Source organism: Trichosurus vulpecula, chromosome 1 (assembly GCF_011100635.1).
Source record: "Trichosurus vulpecula isolate mTriVul1 chromosome 1, mTriVul1.pri, whole genome shotgun sequence".
NCBI classification, from domain to species: Eukaryota; Metazoa; Chordata; class Mammalia; order Diprotodontia; family Phalangeridae; genus Trichosurus; species Trichosurus vulpecula.
Window position 1 is genome coordinate 82,021,053 of NC_050573.1, and position 25,796 is coordinate 82,046,848.

The 25,796-nt window shown below is 43.7% G+C and overlaps 1 protein-coding gene across 1 annotated transcript in view; it reads right to left on the bottom strand.

Annotated features, from left to right (window-relative positions):
• Positions 1-9,742: 9,742 nt before the first annotated feature.
• Positions 9,743-25,796, bottom strand: part of DGAT1 (diacylglycerol O-acyltransferase 1) — a 29,480-nt gene continuing 13,426 nt past the window's right edge. Inside the window, exons 2-17 of the mRNA XM_036764676.1 lie at positions 24,508-24,595; positions 17,302-17,342; positions 16,924-17,009; positions 16,694-16,746; positions 12,920-13,025; positions 12,496-12,603; positions 12,293-12,367; positions 12,024-12,127; positions 11,892-11,930; positions 11,758-11,799; positions 11,485-11,529; positions 11,280-11,392; positions 11,135-11,200; positions 10,901-10,988; positions 10,689-10,751; positions 9,743-10,508 (exon numbers count right to left, since the gene is read on the bottom strand). Of these exons, the coding sequence (XP_036620571.1) occupies positions 10,356-10,508; positions 10,689-10,751; positions 10,901-10,988; positions 11,135-11,200; positions 11,280-11,392; positions 11,485-11,529; positions 11,758-11,799; positions 11,892-11,930; positions 12,024-12,127; positions 12,293-12,367; positions 12,496-12,603; positions 12,920-13,025; positions 16,694-16,746; positions 16,924-17,009; positions 17,302-17,342; positions 24,508-24,595 (1,270 nt within the window). The 3' untranslated portion in view covers positions 9,743-10,355. The remainder of the gene's footprint in view (positions 10,509-10,688; positions 10,752-10,900; positions 10,989-11,134; positions 11,201-11,279; positions 11,393-11,484; positions 11,530-11,757; positions 11,800-11,891; positions 11,931-12,023; positions 12,128-12,292; positions 12,368-12,495; positions 12,604-12,919; positions 13,026-16,693; positions 16,747-16,923; positions 17,010-17,301; positions 17,343-24,507; positions 24,596-25,796) is intronic.

Sequence of the window (25,796 nt, forward strand, 5' to 3'; positions counted from 1 at the left end):
AATTGGGCTATTCATCCTGCTCTAGCCTGAAGCACAGTAGTGTCAAACTCAAACAAGAAGATCCTGTTGCATACCGACTTGAAAACTACAAATTAATATTATCTGTGTTCTATTGTATTTTATTTTGTTAAGACATTTTCCAGTTACATTTTAGTCTGGAGCAGGCTGGATACCTCTCCTGTAGCACTTCTTCCATTATGCAGCTGACCACTGACAGTGGTTTAGCAATCACAACTCTAAGCAAAGGGCCAGGCACATTGACTGACTTGCCAAATATTTCAGTACCCTGAGTTGTAGTTTGTCTGGGTCTGGGTATTTGTACTCAAACAGCTGTTAGGAAAGTTTTTCCTGAAATCAAACCTAAATTTGTTTCTTTTCAACTACTATCCATTCCTCCTATTTCTACCAAACCTTATATTTATTTAATTGTATTAAATTTTATATTATTCGATTCTGCCTAATGTTCTAGCCTTTCAAGACATTTTTGAATACTGTCTTTAATATATTGCATCATCTGCAAATTTAAACATACCAATATGCTTTTATCCAGGTAGGCACTTGGTAAGAGACTGGAATTCAGGGGAAAGATTAGGGCTGGATATGTAGATTTAGGAATCATCTGCATAGATATGATTATCTAACCCGTGGGAGTAGGTGAGAGCACCAAGAGAATGGAGAGAAAAGGACTCAGGGATATCCATGATAAAGGTACAGGATATGGATGATGAGCCAACCGAGGAGACTGAAAAATACCAGTCAGATACATAGGAAGAAATCAGGAGAGAGTAGTTGTCACAAGTCAAAGGAGGTGAAGAGTATCCAGGGTAAGGGAAAAAAGCAGCAGTGTCAAAAGCTACAGAAAGGTCAAGGAGAATGAGCACTATGAAAGCACCATTAGATTTAACGGTGAAAAGATCTTTGGATCTTGGGAAAAAGTTTCATCTGAATGGTTATACAAGAAACCTGACCATAAGGAGTTGAGAAGTTAGTGAGGAAGTAAAGGCAATTAATCACTCTTAACAAGCATTTATTAAGCACTTATGTGCCAAGCATTGTACTAGGCAATGGGGATGGGAGGGGGAAAAAAAGGAAGAAACAGTCCCTGTCCTCAAGGAACTTACATTTTAATGAAGACACAATGCACATAAATAGGTATATACAAGAAACATATAAAGCAGATACAAAGTGTCCTTGTAGGAGTAGGGGTTGAGGATTGAGGATGGTAGCCAGGAAAAGGTGGTGCTTGATCTGAGTCTTGAAGAAAACCAGGGGACTCCAAGAGGCAGAAGCAAGGAAGTGCATTCCAGGCATAGGGGACAGCTAGGGCAAAGGCAGAAATGGGACAGCCAGTGGCATATGTGAGAAACAGCAAGCAGGCCAGTGTTGCTGGACCGTGGAGTATGTAGAAGGGAATAATATATCAGACTGAAAAGGTAGGATTCAAAATAACAGAGAATTTATAGATGATCCTAGAGGTAATAGGGAGCCACTGGAGTTTATTGAGTGGGGAATGAAATGTCAGACTTGTGCTTTGGGAAAATCACTAGCCCTTGAGTAGAGGTTGGATGGGAATTAGGAGAGACTTGGGGCAGAGAGGCCAATTAGTAGGCTATTGCAATTGACTAGGCCAAAGGTTATGAGGGCCTGAATTGCTTTGGTAACCATGAAAGGGGATATTCAAGAGATGTTACAGAGATATACACAAACAGTATTTGGCAACTGATTCTAAATCTCTGTGGTATCTAAGACTGACTGGTTGAGGAAAACACTTAAGTTGAAAACCTGGATGAAGACCAGAATCATGGTGCCCACGACATAAATAGGGAAATCTGGAGGAGTGGGTTGAGAGGGAAAGATACTGAGTTTTATTTGGATGTGTTGAGGTTGAGATGCCTTTGGAACATCCATTTTGACATATCTAAAAGACAACTGGTGAACTCAAGGAGAGTAGGTCTGGAGATGTATCTATATATACACACACATACATATATATGTATGTATATATAAAGAGAGAGATCTCAAAATCATCTCCACAAATATGATAATTGAACTGATGGGAACTGATGGGAAAGTAGAAAAAGCCAATGTAGAGCTTTGGAGTATACTTGTACACTAAGTGTGACCTAGATAAAGATTCAGCAAAGGAGACTGAGGAGCAATCACAAAGTTAGAAGGGGACACCAAAGAAAGCAGTGTCATAAAAACCCAGAGGGGAGAAAGTGTAAAAGAAATAAAATAACCAACAGTATCAAATGCTACATTAAAGTCAAAAAGGTTGAGGACTGCCATTCAATTTGGCAATTAAGAGATCATTGGTAACTTTGGAGAGAGCAGTTTCAGTTGAGAGATGAGATGGGGGGGGCACCTAGGTGACACAGTGGTTAGAGCACCACCCTGAAGTCAAGAGGACCTGAGTTCAAATCCAGCCTCAGACACTTGATACTGGCTTTGTGACTGTGGGCAAGTCATTTAACCCAATTTCCTCACCAAAAAAAAAAAATGATATCTGAAGACAAGTCGCAGAAGCTTTAGAAATGGGGGTTTGGGGGTGGGGCAGGAAGTACTAAAGACTGCTTTTTTAAGGAATTTATCTGAGGAGACATACAGGACATAGCTAACAGGGATCCTAAGATCAAGTAAGATTTTATGAAGGATGAACGAGACATAGGTATGTTTGTTGATAGCAGGAAAGAAGCCAGTAAATACAGAAACCAAATAGAGATGGTAGTAGGTGCAAGCTGTTAGGGGAAGACAAAAGGAGTTAGGATCAAATGTGCATGAAGAAGGATTTGCCTTGGCAAGGAGGAGGGCCATCCCTTCCTTTGGGGCATAATGGGGGAAGATGTCTGAATTACATGAGAAGAGAAGGGGAGAAGAAGCTCTCAGCAAATGACCTCAATTTTTTTTAGGGAAGTATAGATCAATCAAGGTTTTCAGCTGAGAGGGTAAGGGGGTACCTAAAAAGAAGAAATGCAAGGTATCAGCAACTATATAAAAAATGCTACCCATCACTAAGAAAATACCAATTATAATAACTCTGAGGTTCTATCTTACACTTGTCAGACTGGAAAAATAGCCAAAAATGGAAATTGTTGGAGAGCTGTGGAAGGACAGGCATACTGATGCACTATTAGTGGAAATTATGAACTGGTCTAACTATTCTAGAAAGTAAACTGAAATTATACTTTAAAAATTAGGCTTATACCCTAAAACCTCCCACCCCCTCCCCCCAACACACACACACCAAGGAGATCAACAAGAGGGAAATGACCTATATTAGAAAAATACTTGTAGCATCACTTTTTGTTTTTAGCAAAGAATGAGAAACAAGTGAGTACCCATCAACTGGGGGATGGGTGAGCAAATTATGGTATATTAATATCATATTATTATACCTAAAGAAAGGGATGGATTCAGAGAAACCTGGGAAGAATTGTATGAACTGATACAGAATAAAATGAGAACTAGGACAATTGATACAGTGACTGTAACATTGTAAAGGAAAACAACTCTGAAAGACTTAACAACCTTGATGAGTAAAATGAACAACAGTCATTCCAGAAGATCAATGATGATACTTCTTACCTCTTGACAAAGAGTTGATGGATGAGAGGTGCAGAATAAGACATGTATTTCTGACCTGGCCAATATGTGGATGTGCTTTGCTTGACTATACTTATTTGTTACAAGGCAGGGCTTTATTTTTAAAGGGAATGGGGGTAGAGTTACGGGGGAAGAAGGAGGTAGAAATAGTGATGTCCAAAAAAACAAAGCAGGAAAAGAGTATTAATGAAACATTTAGAAAGTATACAGAAGAGAACAGGAGGAAGTTCAGAGACAGAGACTAGGAGGGCAGTATTAGAACTACCAATTCAAATTAGTACAATTGTACAATACAATTGTATTCAATTTGTCATACTTAAAAATGCAAGTTGTGCATAATTATGATTCATCATTTGAATGCAATTCTCTTTTTATGCTCTTTGTATGTAGAAATGATCATGTGTATTGATGTCTATCAAGGTCAATAAATAAAATAGAATGAATGTGGTCAAGGGATATAAACAAACGATTCTCAAAAGGATTCACTGTAAACTATCACCATGTGGAAGAATGCTACAAATCATCAGAAACGCAAATCAAATTCAGGCTGAGGTTCCACTTAGCACCCAGCAAGTTTGCAAAGATGACAAAAACTTGGAATAATAGATGTCGAAGTGGTTGTAGACAGACACACTAATGTACTATTAATGAAGCTGTGAACTGGTCAAATCATTCTGGAAAGTAATTTGAAATTATAGTAAGAAATTGACTATAATATCTGTACCCTTTGATCCAGAGATCCCACTTGTGAGCATATACCTCTAAGAGGTCAAAGATAGGAAAAGTCCGAAATAATTCAAAATGTTTATAGCAGCACTTTTTTGTGGTAGCAAAGACCTAGAAAACAAGGTAAATTATATGGAGAAAAGCATGGGAAGATGTATGAACTAATGCGAAGTAAAGTAGCAGAATCAGGAAAACAGTATGTGCAAGAATTACAATGTACATGGAAACAATACTAACAAAAATAGAAGCTGAAAACTACAGAATTGCAACGACCAAACTTGGCCCCAAAGACGTTAAGTGAGGATGTGTCTCCTCCCTTTTTTCTGGCAGATGTGCAGGGCCGTAAAGTAGAACACAGCATAAACTATCGATCTTGATTAAAGTTGGAAGTTTTGCTAAACTGCTCTTTTATGCTCTTTATTTTTAATTCTCTTGATAAAGGATGGCCCTCAGGGTGGGGGAAATGATGATGTAAAAACAAAAGAATGAGGGACAGCACAGGAAGAATGGGATTCAAGGGTCCTTGTCAAACAGAAAAGTCCATCTCTTCCTCAGACTGGAACAGAGGAGGAGGGAAGATGTGCATGGGATTTGGAGGAATGGAGTAGGGCAGATTTTTATAGTACAGTAGGAAACAAATCGGCTTCCAAGAAGCAAATCTGTGAGTCATCTGCATAGAGATAAACACATGATTGCTGATGTCATTTCAAGAGAAAAAGGGCCCAAGACTGAGCTTTGGATAACACCCATATTTCTCAAACACCTACTATGTGGCAGGCTCTGTGTTAACTAGGGATTTAAGCAAGTTAAAACAATTCCTGCTCACAAGGAGTTTACATCCTAATAGGAAAGACAAATACATGTATAAATATATACAACATAAAGAGAATACACAAATATATTTTATGTATGTAAATTAAAAGGTAGTTTGGAGAGCAGGTACTTACTAGCAGCCAGGGGCAATCAGAAAAGCTTCACATAAAGATGGTACTTGGGCTATTGAAGAAAGGGAATGAGGCAGAGGGTGAGGAGGAAATGCATTTCAGACAAGAAGGCTAGCCAGTACAAAGGCATTGAGCTGAGAGGTGCAGTGTTTTATGTGAGAAACTGAGGTCATTTTGGCTGGATCACAGTGCCGGAGGGGAAAAGATGGAGAACAAAGCGGTAAATGTGGGTTGAAGCCATGTTAAAAAGTGCTTTAATAGTGAAACAAAAAATATTTTGTGCTAGAGACAACAGGAACCCATTGGAATTTACTGAGTAAGGGAGCAACATGGTCAAGACTTTGGAGTACAAGAAAAATCACTTTGGCAGGGAGCAGTGTATGGTGATTTGATATAGGGATATTAGGAATATTAGGAAGCTGTTGCAATCATCTAAATGAGAGGTGCTGAGGACCTGAATTAAGGTAGTAGCTAATATGAAGAGAGAAAAGGAGTTAGTTGAAAGTGGTGTGCTGAGGTAGAGATGGCAAGACTTGCCAACTGATTGGCTCTGTGAGGTAAGGGGGTATGAGAAATTGAGGATAACACCAGGGTTATGAACTTGGAAGACTGGAAGTATGGTGGTACCTTCTACAGAAAAAGGGAAGTTTGGAGGAGGGGGAAAGATGAGTTCTATTTTAGACGTGTTGAGATTGAGATGTCCTTAGGAAATCGTGTTTGGAATCTCCAATTGGCAACTGGTGATGCAGGACTGAAGCTCCGTGGAGAGAGAAGCAAATCTGTGAGTCATCTGCATAGAGATAAACACATGATTGCTGATGTCACTGCAAGAGAAAAAGGGCCCAAGGCTGAGCTTTGGATAACACCCGTAGTTAGGGTGTAGGAAAACTACAGAGAAGGAAGGGATACAGGCCCAGGGGTCAGATTACACAATCTGTTATCTCAAGAGTCCTTGGTGAGCCAGTCTGAAATGCTCAAATTCCTACCTTGCTTTGTCACTGAGGTCCCCAGTCCAGTTCTCCATGAGATGAGTCAGGTTTAAGTTACTTCCTGTTGAGTCACTCAAAAACCATTTATCAAGCACTAACCAAGTGCTAGATACAGTGCTATACAAGGAAAGGCATAAAGTTCCATAGGTTCCCTACCCTGGGCTTCCCCACCCCCACCCCCCCACTGGAACGATGGGGGGTGGTGGTGGTAGTAGTCTTGGGTACAATTGAAGGTATTGAATAAAAATAAGGGTTAACCTAACCTAACCCAAGGAGGATGCTGGGTAATTTTTTTCAAAGGGGGCAGTAGGCCAAATAAGTTTGGGAACCTCTAGGTCATAAACAGTCCGAGCCCTAAAAGAGCTTCTAGTCCAATGCGGGAGACAACATGCAAATAGGTACAGCACCTCCAGAATAATGGAGGGTAATTTTAGAGAGGCAAGCCGCTCAGAACTGAAGAAGGGTAGAAGGTAGGGAAAGAAAGAGCAATATCTATCTCAGTGGAATGTAGCGTAGCAGTATTTTTATGTTCCCTTTAATTTCACATTTATGAAGACTAGTGATCACTATGCTGGGTGTCCAAATCATGTGGGTACAGCCGGGTGAGAAATTTAAATATCATTATCTCAACAGAAGCAGATCCAAGATAATTATAGCAATTAGCAATTTATTAATTTATTAATTCTGGAAATGTCAACTCCAGAAGCTGCAACATAGGCAGATGCAAAAGTTGGCTGTCAGTAGGTGGAATGGACTGGACTACTAGCAGCAGAGCAGCTCCAATAAGGACTGTTGCAGCCTACAGAAAGCTTGAGAATCTGGCACAACCAAGACAAGGGAAAGAACAGTTCGAGTAAAGTGCCACCTGGTGGTTACCTCAGAAAATGTATTCCTTGACTGGATTTTAACCAATGATGTCTTCCTGATTTGTAAAGGAAGCAGTATCAGCTAGTCTAACCAAACATGAAGATACCACACATGTAATTTGCAAACTTTAAGGCCCTACATAAATGCCTTCGTTTGGGCAGCTAAACAAATTACGAAGTTTTTCCTTACGTGAAGCCTAAATTTTACCTTCTTCCCTGCCCTTCCCCACCCTAATTACTCCTAATTCTGCCATTGAGTCAAACAGAATAGATCTATGACAAGCCACAGCATGCTACCCTACATTCTGGAGAACTAAGAGTATAAGAAAGAAGGGTGGTCATAGGGAGTTCTGGCTAGGCAGAGCATCTAGATCAATAAATCCTTGGTGCAAGAGTTTCCCCAGGGCCAGAATGAACTGACTGACACCAGGTTCTTAGCCTCAGACTCAAATGGCAGGGCATAAGACACAACTAAGGATAGCAAAAACGAACCCAGAGTCAGCACACGTCCAAATCTCTGGGCTTCTCTAGGAAGAACTGTTGTCAACCCTCTGGTTGAGATCTCTGGTGAATCCCCTTCTCTATATGCTCTCTACTATTTAGAGATCCCTTGTGTTAGACACCAGACTCCAGAAACTATAGTATTCCGAGACTCCAGATTTTTTTTAGTTAAAACTGCCTGGGAACTCTAATGGATGAATGTCTCTGCAGGCCCTCTCTCGAGTAAAGTTCTACTCTTAGCTTCATCCCTAATCTTGAACAATTTCCTCCCCCTCACTAAGGAAGTTTCTTCCTCTGAAAATACAGTTCAGTCCTATCATCTCTAGGCAAAATGGTGACATTTATTCCCTCCTCCTCAAGGATTAAGGTTAGGGAACCCTGGGAGCCAGCCAAGTCAGAAGGCCTCTCTCTTTTCTTCCTCCAACTTCCAGTAGGAATTACACAAAGCCATGGCTCTATCTGGGAGTATTTTATAAGAGTCAGGATTTTCTGCTGTCATTTTCTAGGTGGGGCCAGGATGGGGTAGAAAGACCCATGGAAATATCAGACTATTAATAGGATTCAGGGCTTTGGCATGGGAGAAATATTCAGGTAGATGCAGCAATTGTGAGGCTGGCCATCTTGGAAGTTGTACAGAAGGTGGTTTCAGCTTACTGTAAGGGAAAACTTCCTGATAATCAGTGGAATGCGCTACCTTGGGAGGTAGTGGGTCCCTCTTCCCTAAATGGAGGCTAGAAGTCAATGAGCTTATACAGCACATTCTAGTTCAGATACCAAGTGGATTACAGTTCCTCCAAGGTCCCTTCCAGTTCTGAGATTCTGTGATTTTGGGGTCAGGCTAATAATAGATCATATTTGGGGGATATAACATACCTATATATTTAGACCCACTAGGCAGTGACAGTTCTGAGACATCTCAGAGGCCACCCATTCTATTTTGGGGCAGCTCTTCAACAATTGGGAAAATTTTCCTTGTGGTATTTCCATCCATTCCTTTTAGTTCTGCCCTGTGAAGCCAGTCAGAACAATGGGCTCCTTCTTCTGAATGCCAGCTCCAAAATCAGTCATCACATCTCCCCATCTCCATCCCTGGTGACTTGAACCAGTCTTTGTAAAGATGTCTTCTCCATTCTGGTCACCCTCCTGTGCACACACTTCCCAAAATTTAGTGCCCAGAGTGGAATATCATCATCCAGATGTAGTCTGACTGGGGCAGAGAACACTGGAATCATCACCTCTCTTCTTCTTGACAATATGCTAGTATTAATATAGGCTAAAATTGAATTAGCTCTTTTTGTTATACTGCATGACCCAGTCATATTCTATAGAAAATTCCGTATGTTCTCATAAATAAATCCCAGATCTTTTTCACATGGACAGTTGTTTGAACCCAAATATAGGACTTGACATTTCATCCCAATTTAATTTCACATTAGACTGAACCTGTTGTTCTACTTGATCTTTTGAAGAGCCTGTGATTCAAAGAGTTTGCTCTCCTAGCTTCCCCATCATCTGTCAATCTGATCAGCATGCCACCTAAGCTTTTATCCTGGTCATTGATAAAAGGCAAGGCCAGATTTCTGGGAAACTCTAGAGAAAGGACTCTCTTCTCTCTCTTTCCCCCTCTCTCACTGACATCTACTCATTAATTACTATTCTGAATCAGATCATTCAACCACTTTCAAATCTAACTGGAAAATCATTTAGCCCACATCTCACCATCTTCTACAAAAATAACACAAGAGACTGTTACATGTACTATTTTTACAGTATTTCTCTGATCAATCAATAGCCCGGTCAAAAAAAGGAAATGTCCTTTTCTTGATGAAGCCCAGTTGGCTCTTTAGTGCTCACTGCTTTTTCTCCCACCAATTAATCTCTGTTAGCCTGGAACAAAGGCAAAACTGGCCCTCAGAGGGGAAATTAGCGCCACGTACCTTGAGCAGAAGCGCTCACACAGGTAAAGGTGGAGAGAAAGCTAGTCAGGCCACATATCCAACTCCCCACCAACCCACTCTCCTGTTCCCCTTCTACTGCACCATCCCCATATGCGTTTGCCTCCAGCCCCTCCCCTCCCCTTTCTTTCTCCACTGAAGATTCAATTAAGCTGGAGTTACTTTGGACATTGCTTTAATGACAGACTTGGTCACATGGGCAGAATCATTAAAAAGTCACTATCAGCACCAGTCCCAGGAAGAAGACTCCAATCCCTCCTCCCTGGGCTGGGGACAGAGCCATTCAAGGCCCACACATTCTGAGGTCAGTGGGGAAATGAGAACTGGGGGAGGACAGAAATCCCAGGAGGACAACATCCTCATACTAAAAGAGGAAGGGAGGCAGGAGAAACCAAACCCACAGGGCCAAGACTGCTCTATTCCCTCCCCCACATGGACAAATGCCCTAGGGTAGGAAACAGTAGATAAGGTGACACACCCTACAGGAACAGGATGGCTATTTCCCCCTTTCATAGGGATGAAATAGGGGTGGGGAAGAGGGGACAAGAACCCCAAGGGGGCAAACCCGAGAGGCACGAGAGAACTTCTGCACTCCCAATCAATTAGGACAGAACCAGTAGAATCAAAGCCCTTAGACAAAGGACAAGTCTTTCATAAAGTGCCATGGAGATAGCTGCAATTCAGCTGTTGGAGCAGGGATCACCCTGCCCTGTCCCTTAATGTTCCTGGAGTAGAAGTCCGGCTTCCCCAACACAAGGCCATATCTGGGGCTTACGGGGTCGGCTGGGCCTCATAGTTGAGCACGTAGTAGTCATGGACATACATAAGCACAGCCACAGGCTGCCCGATGATCAAAGACAACCACACTGCTGCATTGCCATAGTTGCCCCGAAGGAATCGGCCCACGACCCAGGCTAGAGGGATCTGGGGACACATGGAATAGGTCAATTCTATCCTGGACCCCAGAACACAAGGACTGGGTGCTACAGATCAGGGCATGAAAGGAGAGATCAAAGGAGGGGCTGAGGGAGAGCATGAGAGGTAGGAGGGGATTTGGGGAAGAAGCCATGGCAGTAAATGATGGAAATTTTTAGGGCATCTCACCTGTGCCATCATGCCAGTGAAGGCCCAAGGCCGGAACATCCTGAGGGGGACACTCACGAGGTACTAGGTGGAAGCGAGGTAAGGAAATGGATTATAGGTCAGCTCTGAAATCCCTTCCCACAAGGCTGAAGGAGCATGACTCTGGTCACGAAACATGTTTTGAGTCCCAGAGTGTCCCCATTCCTTTCTATGTCTCTTCTGAGTAAACTAACCTCATGAAAGAAGGCTGAAGCCAGGAACACACCAGTCTTAGCCATCCACTTATGGACCCCCATCTTCATCACTGGCTTGTAGAAATGTCTGTCAAGGAGGAGAAAAACAGAGTTATTCCCTGGATCTCAGGTACAGCCCAAAGACAAAACAAAACTGTTTTGCCCACTACCCTGTCCTCCCATATGTAGAGCCCAGAGAAAAAACCTCCCCCAAACCTGCCCCCTGATCCCCACCTGAGGCACCATTTGTGTACAGGAATATTCCAGTTCTGCCAAAAGTAAGTGACTGACTCTGAGTTCCTGTGGAGGCACAGCATTGTCAGGTGCCACTCCCTGAGGAGCAACCCCCAGCCCCCAACTCCAACCTCTGAACACTTACCACCAGTCTCTGTAAAACTCTCGGTCACCAAACTGCAAGAGTTCAGCCACAGTATTGAGGCAGGAGTGGAAAAACCAGTAGAAAAAAATGAGCCAGATAAAGTGGTTAGGTACCTGAGGAGGAAGGGGCTGCAGTGAATGAAGAGCTCTCTGATCCCACAACCTGCTTGCTCCCTCACTACCCCCTAAGGCCACATAACACTTACTGCCAACTTCAAAAGTCGCTCTATGATACGGGAATAGTCCATATCCTAGGGATGACAGGGATCAACCTCTTCAGCATATTGGGGGGCAGGGAGAATAACATCCCTCACTGCCACCTCCCTCACAGAACCACCCAAACAGAAATTCTTGTCCCCTCCCTCAACTAATAGAAGCAGAAATTCCCATCTCCCCATCCACTAAACCTCACCACTCTCAGCCAGAGACTTCTGCTTTCCCTCCTACACATATACCAGATATCCCCAAGTTTCCCTCACCTTGAATGGCTTCATGGAGTTCTGAATGGTGGGGACCATCCACTGAAAGAAGGGGAAGAATTTTATAGCCATCAGCCCCTAAGAGATCCTATGAGAGAACCCCTTCAGCTCCAAACCCCATCTCCCTTCCCTACCTGCTGGATGAGCCCCACCAGTAGCTGAGTGAAGAAGAGCTAGAGAAAAAAGAGACAAAGGGGATGAGAAAAGGAGATGGCACAATTCTGTACCTCAAGGGCCCTTATCAAACCAAAGGGTCCCTCCCTTACCATCTCAAAGAGCCTGCGTAACAGGAAGCGTTTACGGATCCGGGGGGATCGAGGAAAGTTGAGCTCATAGCACAGAGTGGGGGCAAACAGGAAGTAGTACAGATCTGTAAAGGGGAGGAAAGGAGATAGGCACTAATACTAGACCCTCACCACCCCCAAAGTACAGCCCCACCTATATGGCTTAGCCCCATCTTTTTTCAGAGGCTCAAGGGGTAGGGAAAAGAGGTCCTCCAACCTACCCCCTCCTCCTCTCAAGCTTTCCTGCTTACCTCGATAGGTCAAATTGGCAGGGTACTTCACCCCATTGGACACCACATCCCCATTGGCTTTTTTGGTCCCGGAGGCTGCAATCCCAATGAGGATCATTATGAGAAACGTAGGGGAGGTTTGATGACCTTGACCCCAAAGGCATCAGCAAGGCTGGGAGACAGGGCTTTTCTGGTCCTACTTTGCTAACCCCCAACCTCCTCACCTGCTTGGCTCTTGGCCCTGTACTGCCTGCACCACAGGTTGACATGGTAGTAGGAGACCATCTTGAGGAAGAGAACAGTGTAGACACCCAGAGCAAACACTGAGCCCACTGTTGGAAGAGAAGAAAAGAGTCCTAGCTTACCTGGTCCTTGCCCCACTAGGAAAGAAGCCTTTCTTCAACTCTAGATAGAGGGCAAGAAGTATGGCAGGGATCAAGCAAGGCTCAGGAAAGGCTCCCAACTCTATCCTCCAATAATGTCCGTCCATCTCCACTTTGGGGAGACAAGGAAATCTACCAGAAGAACTGTCCCAGTTTAGAAACCCAGGGGCAAAGGTAGCTGGATAGGAGACAAAAATCCAGGGCCTGGAGGGTAGAGTGTAAGGCCCAGGAAATAAAAGAGTGAAATGTATGGGCAGGGACCTACCTGGTGTAATAGATTTGACCATAAAGACCACAGCTGCGGGGAAGCAGAGTATGGTGAGCAGGTTGGCCATGTATAGAAGCAGCCCTACCCGCTCTGTGATGGTGCCCTGGAAGGAAAAATGGAGTCAAACTCTTCTGGTTCTCTTGACACTATCTCGAAGTTCTCCTATTCTCCCTGTTGTTGCCCCTAAATATGATCATCCCCTGAGTTTTGTTCTAAGTTTTCTTTTCCCTAATACATTTCCTCCTAGGACCTCATTTATTCTCAGGGCTTCAATTATCACATCTATGCAGATGGTCCCTTAAATGTATACCTCTAGCCCTTACTCTTCTTCTGAGCTCTAATCCTGCATCTTTAACTGTCTGCTGAACATCCACACTGGCCTCCCTCATCTTCCCTTCCCTCTCAAAACTTGCTTCTGTCACTAACTTCATTATCTGTTCGTGGCACCATCATTCTCAAAACCTCCATCACGCTTACATGAACTGATACAGAGTGAAGTGAGCAGAACCAGAAGAACACTGTACACAGTAACAGCAATCCTGTTCAATGAAGGGCTGTGAATGACTTAGCTATTCTCAGCATTACAATGATCTAAGACAATTCTGAAGGACTCATGATGAAAAATGCTATTCACCTCCAGAGAAGTAACTGAAGGAGTCTGAATGCAGATTGAAGCACACACTTCTTTCACCTTATTTTTTAATGGGTTTTTTTGTATGTGTTTTCTTTCACAATATGAATAATATGGAAATGTTTTGCATGATTGCACATGTATAGCCTATATCAAGTTGCTTACTGTCTCAGGGAATGGGGAGGGAGCAGGGAGAGACAGAATCTGGAACTCAAAATTTTTAAAAATGAATGTTAAAAATTGTTTCTACACATAATTGGGAAAAAAATAAAATGTTATTTAAAAAAAACCTTCGTTGTGATTCATTTTCCCCTTAATACTCCTGCTGTTGATACAAGAATCAGAACTGGTTGGATGGCCAGACTCAAAGAGTAATTGTTAATGCTTCAATGTCAGCATAGCAGGTGGTCTTTCACGGAGTACCCCAGGGATCTTTACTTGGCTCTGCACTGTTTAACATTTTTATCACTGACGTAGATAAAAGTATGGATGACACGTTCATCAAATTTGCAAACGATACGAAGCTGAGAGGGAGAGCTAATAGTGCCTGACAGAGACAGGATCCAAAAGTACTTTGACAGGTTAGAGCAGAGGTTCTTAATCTTTTTTGTGTCATGGATTCCTTGGGCAGCCTGGTAAAGCTTATGGGATCCCTTCTTAGAATAATGTTTTAAATGAATAAAGTAAAATACATAAAACTACAAAAAAAACTAATTATATTGAAAAACAATTATCAAAATATAAACAACAACAAAAGAAATTACCAAACCCTAGGTTAAGAAGTCTCATGACAGATTATTGGAGCTACAATCTATTAATTCAGAATGTAGAATTCAACAGGGATCTTAAGTCTTATACTTGGGTACAGAAAAGCAGCTCCCTAAGTACAAGATGGGGAGGCATGGATTATTCTGGAAAAGATCTGCGGATTTTATCAGACTTCAAGCTCAGTGTGAACTGGCAGTGTGATATGGCAACCATAAAAGCTAATGCAATCCCGGGCTGCATGAAGAGGGCCATGGCTTCCAGGAAGAGTAAGATGAAAAATCCCACTATACTCAGCCTGGTCAGATTTCATCTGGAGAACTGGGTCCAGTTTTTAGCACAACAGTTTAAGAAGGGTGCTGATAAGCTAAAGACTATCTAGGAGAGGGCAGCCAGGGTAGGGAAGGGATTTGAGTCTCATGAGGGTCAGTGGAAGGACCTAGGGCGATATGATAACTGTCTTCAATACTTGAAGACTGCCCCCTAGAGGAGGGAATTAGGTTTGTTTTGTTTGGCCCCAGAGAGCTGAACCTGGAATAATGGGTAGACATTGCAGAGAGGCAAATCTAGGTTTGATGTCAGAAAAAAATTCTTAACAATTAGAGCTATCTGAAATTGGAATGGGCTGCTTCAAGAGATGGGGGATTCCCCCCTGCTTGAAGGTCTTCAAGAGGAGGCTGGACAAGTACTTGTCGGGTGTGTTCCAGCCAGGATTTCTTTCATGTGGAAGTTGGAATTAGGGGACGCTAAGATCCCTACCAACTCTCAAATTCTATAATTCTGTTCTCTGGAACAGAAGATACCCTTCACTCATACAGCCAGTGCCCTAGTCTAGGCCTAAAATCTTTCCCCTCAACTAAAACAACCTCCTAACTGGTCTCCCTACCTCTAGTATCTTCTCCCTTCAATTCATCCTACACAGGCTGCCAAAGCCACCTTGCTAAAGTATTGACGTTAATTGTTTCTCCTTTGCTTTAAAAAAAAAAATCTTCAGTGGCTTTGGCTACCTACTGAAGAAATTCTAAACTCCTTAGCTAAAGAATCAAGACTCTATAAGCTGCTTTCCTACAATCCTGCCAAACTGAGCTCATCACAGAACTATAGGACTACAGAGAATCTCAGAACAAACATAGTCTACGTATCATTCCTACGTCTGCTCTAGGGTCACACAGAACAAGTTTCAACTGTCACTGTCTTAACTCTTCAGATATTTAAAAGCAATGACTGTGCCCCCACAATCCTTCTTCCTATTCCTCCAACAAGTTCCTTGGCTTGCTACCACCACACCCTTGTTCACAACATTGTCTGTGCCTGTACTAACGCTTTCCTGGATCCAGCCTCAAAGCCCTGCCCAGGTCTCATGGCCCCCATACATCCTCCTTGATTATCTCCCCTCCCCTAGACCTCAGGGGAAAAATCAGTCCTTTTTTTGTGATTCCAAAGAAACGTTAAACTTTTCCCATAGTATGTTTCCTGCCCTACCTATGAACCATTAGATTTGGAGCTCCCTAGAGGCTTCCTATGTAGGAAGGAACAGACTGACAAATGTGCGTTTATAGAGGGAAGACAGCACATATTTGGGGAAAGACGGAACCTGAGATACTAGTAGGGTATGAAACACTAAGACTAAGTTGATGAGTATTTGAAATAGAATGAAGACTGAAGAACAAATGGAAGAAAGGAGGTATTGAGAAAGACATGGGTTGGGAGTGGCACTGTCCTCACTGCCAATGTAAATAATTTTGGGTATTCCAAACTACCACCCAAACTGGCACCTTCTTGCTAAAGAGATGAGATACAGGGGGTGTTCTACTCCTGCTCCCTCTTAGTAATAGGGGAAGAACAAGAACTATACCCAAACAGGTAGGCAAACTGGGCAGGAAGATGTATGGAAAATGTGAAGGGTGCATTCACAGGCTTATTTAGAAAGGGGAGTTAACAGGCCCAACGCAGTACACAGGAGGTCCAAATTCTATGATACCTAAACTTTAATATCTACAGGGCTTTCCCCCTGATTGGCAAACAGTAAATGCTTAGAGAATGCCAGGGGTAGGCTAGTTTGATAAATGACTAAAATAGCCATCCAAGATTACACAACAATGGAGAGAAAAACCCAAGGGGGAGGTTCCTGATCTGGTTAGCTAAGCAGAAAGAGGGTTGATAGAAGGAGCTAAGCAGAAAGGAGACACAGCTAGAGCTTTTGGTAACAAGGGCCCAATAAGAGGTATGCTCTGATGGAGCCTCTGGAAAGGAAAAATGTCTAACAGAAAGGAAGATGGATATGCTTTGGGAAGAAAAACGGAATACCCCACCCTATCCCCAGACACAACAGACTGGGGTATGCGTACGCAACAGGAATGAGGAGAGAGACTCACCACAGCCAGACGTTTCTCCACTTGGAAGGCAGCTAATGCAAACCCATTGGCTACTGAAAAGAGAAATGGAATAACCATGGAAATTACTGAAGCTTCATCATGAATGCCCTGAGAGGGAGGGACTGAGCCTATCTACTCCAATCTTTCCTAGAGGCCTGGCCTTCAGGGTCCTATACCAAGACTGCCCTTCCTCCCCGCTCCATAGATCATATCACCCAACTCAGGCTCACCTATAATGAGGCACAAGGAGGGCCAGCTGTAGGGATCCTTCAGGAACAACGACACCACCTGGATTGGGTCCACTAGAATGCCGTACCTGAGGGTAGGAACCTAGGGCATTGGGGGCTAGGGCACTGGGGTGGGGACCTCTGGACTTCAGCATCAATAAGCTGAAACCCGAGCTGCAATAAAGCCTTGTTGCCACAAGGGGGCACTGGCATCCAGCCTCATGTATCCAGCAAGTTTAGGCCAAGCAGGTGGGGTTAAGGGCCCTGACACAGGGAGAAGGGAAGGGAGAAGGAATGAGGGGAAAAGGAGTAAGAGCTGGGATGCCCCTTCGCCCCTCTCCAGTTAGGGGTGCAGGGAAGGCCACAATGAAAAGCACTCACTTGATGATGTTTTCCAAAAATAATCTAGCATTGCTCAAGATCTGCAAGAGAAGAAGAGAGGGGCTGAACAGACTGCCTCCTCAGCCCCAAGCCCCCCAGGTGCATTTTCCTCATCTAGCCACCCACTTAACCACCCACCAAGCTCAGCACCTCCCAGAGAAGCCTGGACTGAGAGAGGCACCTAGGCAGCACACTGGATAATGCATTATGCCTGGAGTTAGGAAAATACCCAGCCTCGGACACTAACCATGGGGTCTTGGGCAAGTCATTTAACCTCTGTTTACCTCAGTTTTCTAAACTGTAAAATGGGGATAATAATAGCACCTGCCCCCAGGGTTGTAGTGAGGATCTAATTAAGATAATACTTGTAGCAAGTTTAGCACAGTGCCTGGCCCGTATAGGCTCTATTATAAATGACAGCTATCATTATTATCCAGGCTAAGGTTCCAATCCATGGACTGAATCTAATTCAGAGGCTCAGGCCATCCCGTGCTGCTTCTCCCCACAAATCCAAGGCAAGTCAAAGCCATTTTCCCCACCAAATATTGAGACTGATGTGCATAAGGCCTTCCAAGAGGAAAGAGGGCATGATAAATAACTCCCTGTAACCCTAACCTTAGGGAGGATCTCAGGAGGTGAACTGTGCTGCCACTGAGGAGCAATGGTCTGGAAAATGAAGAGTCGGCCCCCACCCCTAGGGGGCCCTAGAGTCACAGACTCTCAAACCCAAGCTTCAGCAAAGACCAGGGCTGATTCTCTTCTCCATCTCTCCCTATGGGGTTTGCCAACATAGTTTGCAGCTGCTTCTTCTGTCTGCTTGGGTCCTGGTCTGGATGCTGTCCCTCTCCCAAGCCCAGGGAACAGAGAAGGCACCACCAACAGCTAAGTCTAACAATCTCCTTTTCCTACTGCCTCTAGGGTCCAAATTCTGCTAACTCCTAAGAACTGATCGGAGTGTATCTTGACCTTTGTAAGCATAGGGCCTTGCTACTTCTTGCCTTCCTTGGGGCTTTGACAAAGGGTGGAACAGTGAGTTGCCATCTGGATTGGGAGGCTAAAGTGGGATGGGCTGCTGCCAGGCCGGTGATAGTGCTATTGTAACCCATGCCTGTCAAGTCCCTTTGGTCGGGAAGCTGGACCATGCCAAATGGCCATTTGAGTCATTCCAGCCAGTGCTCTCTGGCCTACTTTGAGGCTCTCTGGGGAACCCTAAAGAGCTGTGGGTTATTCTGAAACTCCAGGCTTACTGGAGGGTAGGGGAACTGAAAGGGGTGGTTGGTCAGTCTACATGTATCCAACAAATCCTTGGTGAAGTGAATGGAGCTGTAAGGTTTAGAGAATGCTGGGTGATGGAGAAGGAACAGAGTGAATGGCATAAAGGTTTGAAAGTGAACAAGAAAAAAGAGAGAGAGGGCAGGAAGGAGAAGACAAAGGAAAAGACAAGGAGTGAACAAATGGCAGAGAAGGTAGTTTGAAGCTAAGAGCTAATAATGGGGTTCAGTGAAGAGAAGCCTGACTGGGCTGCACAGTCAGGTAGAGGATGCTTTGGGGTCACAGGCCTTTCTTACTTCCAAGCCTAAGCTGCCTCTACTGCCTTCCTTTCTTCCAAAAAAACCAGCCTGACCCACTCCTTCCAAAAGTGCTACTTCTATCACATCCCCACCCCAGCTTAGAAAACTCCCACTGCTCCTGCCTCCTGAAGTAGTTGTGTATCTGACTTAAATAAAAGGGCCTTCCGCAGATACTCATCAAGCATCTAAGGCCACCTGGTATAGGAGAAAGAGCCGAGGACCTGGAGTCTGAGGAAGTCCTGAGGGTTCCTGGCTCTGTTCCTCATTGCCCAAGTAGACGTGAACAAGCTGCTTCCCCCTGCCCTCCCCCCAAGTCTCAGATACCTCTTCCCAGATTGGACTTGAGGATCTCGAAGGTCCCTTCCAACTACAAATCTCAGGATACACCTTTCAAGGCTTTCTGTGAACTGATCACTACACAGTAGTTCCTATCACCCACTATTCCTCAACACACACACACACCCCACTTTTTCTATTCCAACTCAGCAGATCTCTTTACTATCATTACACCCAAAATAGTTTCCTTCACCAATTTTCAAAGCCCACCTCAGATCTCTAGCACCACTGCTTCCCTCCTTCCCCTCACTTGTTAAGCTTCTCCAAACCACTCCAGCTCCCAGAGCACTATCCTTCCTCCATCCTCCTTAGCCCTCAGAGTTGGCCTCACATCACTGAGCCTTAACTGTCCACTGTCTTGTATTATTCTCATCTCCCCAGTTGTACTCCTAAAAAGGCAGGGGCCTGGGACAAAGCTGGGCCCACAATAAACTTTCAATAAACATCTGGTGGCTGACTGATTTTCCTATGATTCTTGCCTCCCCAACCCTAATGTCTAACATTTGTGCCTGCCACTGGGCCAGGCCTCAGTGAGTGCCATGGACCCTTAAGGAAAGAAGACCCCTGGCCTAGGCCTGTTTCCTCTCCTAAACAGGGCTCTGCCAGGCTAGCCCTGCTCCTCTTCCTAGCACAGACCTTGAAGGAAAACACACAAGAGGCAGATCCCAGACGCCAAAGCACCAGTTCTTCCTTGGAAGTGACTGTTTCTTGACAATCTTTTATCTTCCTTCAGAGTGGAGTTTGAATGCCACATCTTTCTTACAGCCATTTCTGATTTCCCTAGCTCCACCCCACCTACCTCCAATCAAGCCCTGCTCCCTTTCTCTCCTCAAATGTTCCTGAGGCATTGCTAGATCTCTTCATCCCTCCCTACCTGGCCTTATCTTTATCTGTGTATATGCCACACTTCCCTTAGAATAAAACATAAGGTCCTAGAGAGCAAAGGCTTTTGTTTTATGCTCATATAACCAGTACCTTGTAGTGTGCCTTGTACACAGAAGCTTCATAAAGGTTTGTTGAGTTGGATTTACTGCTCAGTTCTCTTCCAGTCAGGGTTATATCTGCTAATGAGAGGCCCACTGTCTGACAATGCAAGGAGCAAGAGGAAAGTCCTTAGAGAGCTCCAGACCATCAAGAGGTCAGAGACCTCTAAAGGCAGGAGGCACATGGCTCTGCTCCCAGAGAAGGGAGGCCACTGTGATGAAGAGGGAGAACAGCTGGTTGACAGTTGCCTGACAGACTGAACCTAGAAGCCCTATCTGCCTGCCCATTTGTGAGAGGGAAAAATGCTGCCCGACTCTTTCACCTTATCTCTGGGAAGCCTAGGCCTGACCACCAAAGAAACAGTCTGGATACAGTCATTTCTACATTTTCAGGCAGCCAACTGAGTCCTCTCCTTAAGCACTAAGAACACGAGTTCACTTTCAGTTACTTAATAAACCTTTCCTACAATCTGTTCCCCTGAAGTACTGATTTGTCAATATCTAAGTGATAGGCTTTGGAAACATCATAAATATGAGTAATGATGAAACTTTTAAAAGCCCAACTCAAATATTTATTCCTATGAAGGCTTTCCTGATCTCCTAGCCTAAATTCAATTCAATGAACACTTATTAAGTATCTACAATGGACATTGTGAATAGTACAATATAGTGAAACAAGAAATTCTGAGAAATTCAGAGTAAGAGAAGACCTGGATTTGAATCTTGCCTTAGACACCAACTAGCTGTGTGACTGTGGGACACGTTACTTTATTTGTCAGAGCCTCAGTTTCTTCATATGTAAAACAGGAAAACTATTTTCAGTACTACACAGGGTCTTTAAGTGGCTCAAATTAGATAATATATATAAACCACGTAAAGTACTACATAAATTTCAACTCATCAATAATACAGGTGCTATTTGGATTAAATATCATTAGAAGGACTCTCCTCCTGCATGGCCCAACCCACGCTACAGCACTTTGGACTACCTGCCTTTGCTTATCACACTCTACTGAATTCCATTTGTTTTTCCTCCATACGAAAAACCACACTTTTTGAGACTGGGAACTAAAGCAAATTATAATGCTCAAAGGAATGCTTGACAAATGCTTAGTTGGTCTTTTATGTTAAATCACCTCAGTAGTATGACTATTTTGAACAATCATAGAATCTCCTATGCTTCAACACCATACGTACCTTCTCCCTTCTCTCTCTCCCTTCTACCCTCCTTCCTCTCCTTTATCTCTCTCCTTCCTTTCTCTCCCTCCTCTTCTTTACTCTCTCCCTATTTTCTGTTATTATCCTTATACAAATAACTCCCAAATCTATATATTGAGCCCTAATTTCTTTCTTCAACTTTAGTCCCTCATCAACTGTCTGCTGGACATCTCCACCAGAGTATTTTGGAGGAATCTCAAATCTTAGGCTGTGAAGACTAGAAAAGCCCTTCAGAATCATGAGGTGGTCAATGGTCCTTTTACTTGCATTTACTGCAAGCGGCCCATGGTCAGTCAAATATTTTATCAATGTATGGTACAACTACCATCACGGGGAAGTCTCTGAAATTTGACATTAAAATGGGACATTCATAATTGGAAAGGTTCAGAGGCACTGGTCCAACCCAATGTGCTTATTTGACAGATGAGGAAACAGCGACAGAAAAACAAAATGATTTGTCCAAGGTTACACAGGCCAGAACTTCACTCTTTCACCACTGACTCTTTCCTGAGTCCTGAGCCACATGCCTGGGGCATAGCCACTAGCCAGCTGCCAGGGTTGTTGCACAGTATCTAGGTGAAGTTCAGCTATTACCTTGTCTTGGAGCCGCCTCAGGCAGGCCTGCATCTGCCAGGCTCAAGCAGAAAGAAGCTTTCTTTCCCTGGTTCAAGCTCCTCTGGAATCTCCCATTAGCTTACTCTAATTTTTAGTTGTCCTACAGGAGCTAAGATAAATAGACCTGCTCTGAGCCAAAGAACACTCACACCTTTCCTACCCCATGTTCCTAGCTCTACTTTTTCCTCTATAAACTTTAGATGATCCAGTGCTCAAAACCCCCCTGAGTGACATTTTCCAGAATTTCATCTTAGACCTGCACAAAATCAAGCACTACAGGCACAAAAAAAGGAAGGGTCCTTTCATCAAAAAAGGATCAGCATCAGGTTATTGTCAGTAATGTGGAATAAAGAAAATCGAAGCCAAATGATGCCCAGGGTATTCTCCCTTCTGGAGTGTCACTCCACTTCCCCACACCGATTTCAGATGGTTAGGAGAGAACCCTGGGTCCCCCTTCCACATCTCTGTGTACATGATAAACTGGTAGATGGGTAACCTTTCATCATGGCACAAGATGGACTCGGAGGAAACCAGAGCTTCTCAAAAAGCTAACCACAATGCAATGGAAGGACCATAGTCCCTTCTTTTGCCCTGTGCCAGAGTAGGAAAAATCAGCTCTTAATTTATCAGAAGAAAAAAAAAATAAGTCTCTCCAACTGAGACCTTGGATGCGGGAAAAGAAGTTGTTGATATTCAAAGCTGATAAATCTTTGCAAGGGCTGATGAAAGCATGGATTAGCCTAAATGAGGAAGAATACAGCCTACAGCCTATGCCCTAGAGTACCTCATCCTGATTAATATGCCCCACCCATCCCTCCCAGACCTGGGGATCAGCATGACTTCTAACCTGCAAAGTAGTAATTCATTAACTGGTTGTTCTGTCCCCCTCTCCACACAGGACTTCAGGGTATGAGTCACCTACAATCAAACATTTAATAAAAGTTGTTTTTTTTTTTAATGACAACTAGGACTAGGATAATCAGATTCCAATTCATAGGCTACAATTATCTTCCTGCCAACAGGCCCCAAAACCAAGCTTCCTGATTCTAGGCCCCCACTACCCCCAAAGGGTAGGGAGGGTAAAGGGTTGGCTGCCCTGTATACTAAATGCCTAAGCAGTCAAAGCAATCCTACTGATAAAGACTAAGGAGAATAGAAGATATAAGACGGAGTGTGAAAGAGAAATACACAATTCAAGTGAGACAGTCCTTAAAGATTCAGCTACTTCATCCTAACCCAGCCTTGAATGCTATTTTCTCTACCCAGCACCACTCAAAGTCAGACAAAAACATTCCCCTCTCAGCCTACTAGGAGGCCTGCCAAGTGCCAGGCCAGAAGTCCCAAACTCCTTTGGAAAAAAGAGGTGGAGACATAACTCTTGCCAGGATACTCAGAGAACCTTGGCCTAGTCTCCTCTCACCATTTGCTAACTGTTAGGCTTTAAAACATCATAAGCTGCCTTTGGGTTAGCCAAACTTGCACTATCTGTGGAAGAACAAGAATAGGGGAAAGTCCTTCCTATCCTATCTCAGGCTGGGACCAGCTTTACTTGGCTTTGTCATCCAGAATAGCCAGGAGAGAGTTCTAGGCTGGGCACCTGCCAATACGGACAGTTTTTCTGGGGCTGTAGCAAGCTATTTATAGGTATGCACGTAGTCAGTAAGCTCTCCTGTCCAGCTCCTCACAAAGCCATCCCCTTGCCCACAGCTTCCCCTACACAAAAAGAAAGGGAGGTGTCCCATCAAGCACTCAGCCCCATAAGTGAGACTGCTGCCTATCATGGGCACATACCAATAAACAAACCTGAGGGTCACCCGAGCCAGGGAAGTATAGAAGTGGATATTCAGAATAGCAGGCCCCAGCAGAAAGGAAATAACATAAGCCAAGGTGAGAAAGCCTTCTCTATCCAGCTTCAGTCAAGAGCTCCTTCTAGCCCCAATGTATCTCTTCCAACAAAAGCTATTTTAGTGAACCTCAACACCTCTGTACATAGCTTAGGTCACGGCTGACAAATTCTCTTTTTGGTGCGTCTGTTCTACTTGTATTTTACTCACACTCCATCAGATGGGAACTCCTTGAGGATGGGGTCTATTTTTTTATCCCTCTTTCCCCCTACCAAAGCTCTGAAGGTAGACGGAGCTCAGCATCACCATCTATATCTCACTTTCCTAAGGACTACATGACCCCAAAGCCTGGCCTAAAGATGTATAGGACCCAAACCTCTACCTGCTGACTTTGCAGTCCGCCTGGACAGACACACAAGCCCAGATTAAGTTCACCACCCTCCCTTACCCCACTATGTAGCCAGGGACAGGAGAACAGAGCAAAGAAGCAAAGATGGCACGTATAGAGGCTCATATGTAGACTAAGCAGCTGGAAGGAAGGGCAAGACACAGAAGATTTCAAGAACCAATTTATTCAACCAATGCTACCATGGGACTTGGCAGGGAAAATCAGAGTCTAGAAGACAATGGGCCACTTACCAGCATCACCACACACCAGTTCAGGATACCTCGGTAGTTGCTAAATCCACTAGCTGAGCTGAACAATGATTCCTGCAACCGGTGGCACCTGGTGGTTTGGGGGGCAGGTGGGGGAGCAGGAATACGAAAGGGAGGAATAGGAAACAAGACATTTTAGTGAAAAGTCAGCAACATACGTAGTAAAGGCAGGGAACTGAGACCTAAATGAAAGTCCTATACCCTAGTCCAAAATGAGTTCTCCTCTCAAACTTGTGAAAGTATCATGGGATGGAAAATGCTATCCACATCCAGAGAAAGAACTATGGAGTCTGAATGCAGATAGAAGCATACTGTTTTCTCTTTTTTTTTTTTAGTTCCTCATGGTTTTTCCCTTTTGTTCTGATTCTTCTTCCACAACATGACCAATGTAGAAATATGTTTAATATGATTATATAACCTATATCAGACTGCATGCCGTCTTGGCTAGAGGGAAATATTTAGAACTCAAAATCTTACAAAAGTGAATGTTGAAAACTAAAAATAAATGAATTAATTTTTTTTAAAAAGGGTCATGGGAGAGGGTGCAAGGGAGTCAATCAGGCCACTCTCAGCATGTGAGCCCTCACTGTGTATAGAGGCTGATGTCAGGCACTGGGCATAGTGGTAGAAGGTACATGCCACCCATCTCGACACAATTCCTTGACTTGCACTTTAGTAAATTCAGACTCTAGAAAAGAACTAGAATGAAAACCAAATGATGCCCTAAGTAAGTCCTATACAAATGAAGACAGAACAAACTGACCCAAGAACAAAGGAACAACCAGAGTCCAAGGTGGGTAATCAGAGTACAATGCAACCGTAATCTTGCCTGGGTTGCCATGAGTCCTCCAGGCAACCCAAACAGTTTGGTTTTTCACCTAAGTGTAAGGGAGGAACTGACAGTTGACTAAATGTTCTGAAGCCCATTTGGTACTATAATCTCCCGAGAGGAAGCCTGGTTTTCCAACCTTTTCATTTTCAGACCATAAAAGAGGAAAGTTAATACTGTCCCTTGTGAAAAATCACCATTTCTTCACAAACCTGTCTCCTGAAATACACACATATAACATCAACAAAAAGCAAAGAGAAACAGACAGAGGAAGCATCATCATAGGATTAAAAGGGAACACTTTTTTTCAATTAATTTTATTTTCTCTCCCTCCCATCTCCTCCCCATTGAAAAAAACAAACACCCCAACCCTCATAACAAATAATTATAGCTCAGCAAAACTAATTCCCACATTGTCCATCTTCCATGTCTAAAAATTATA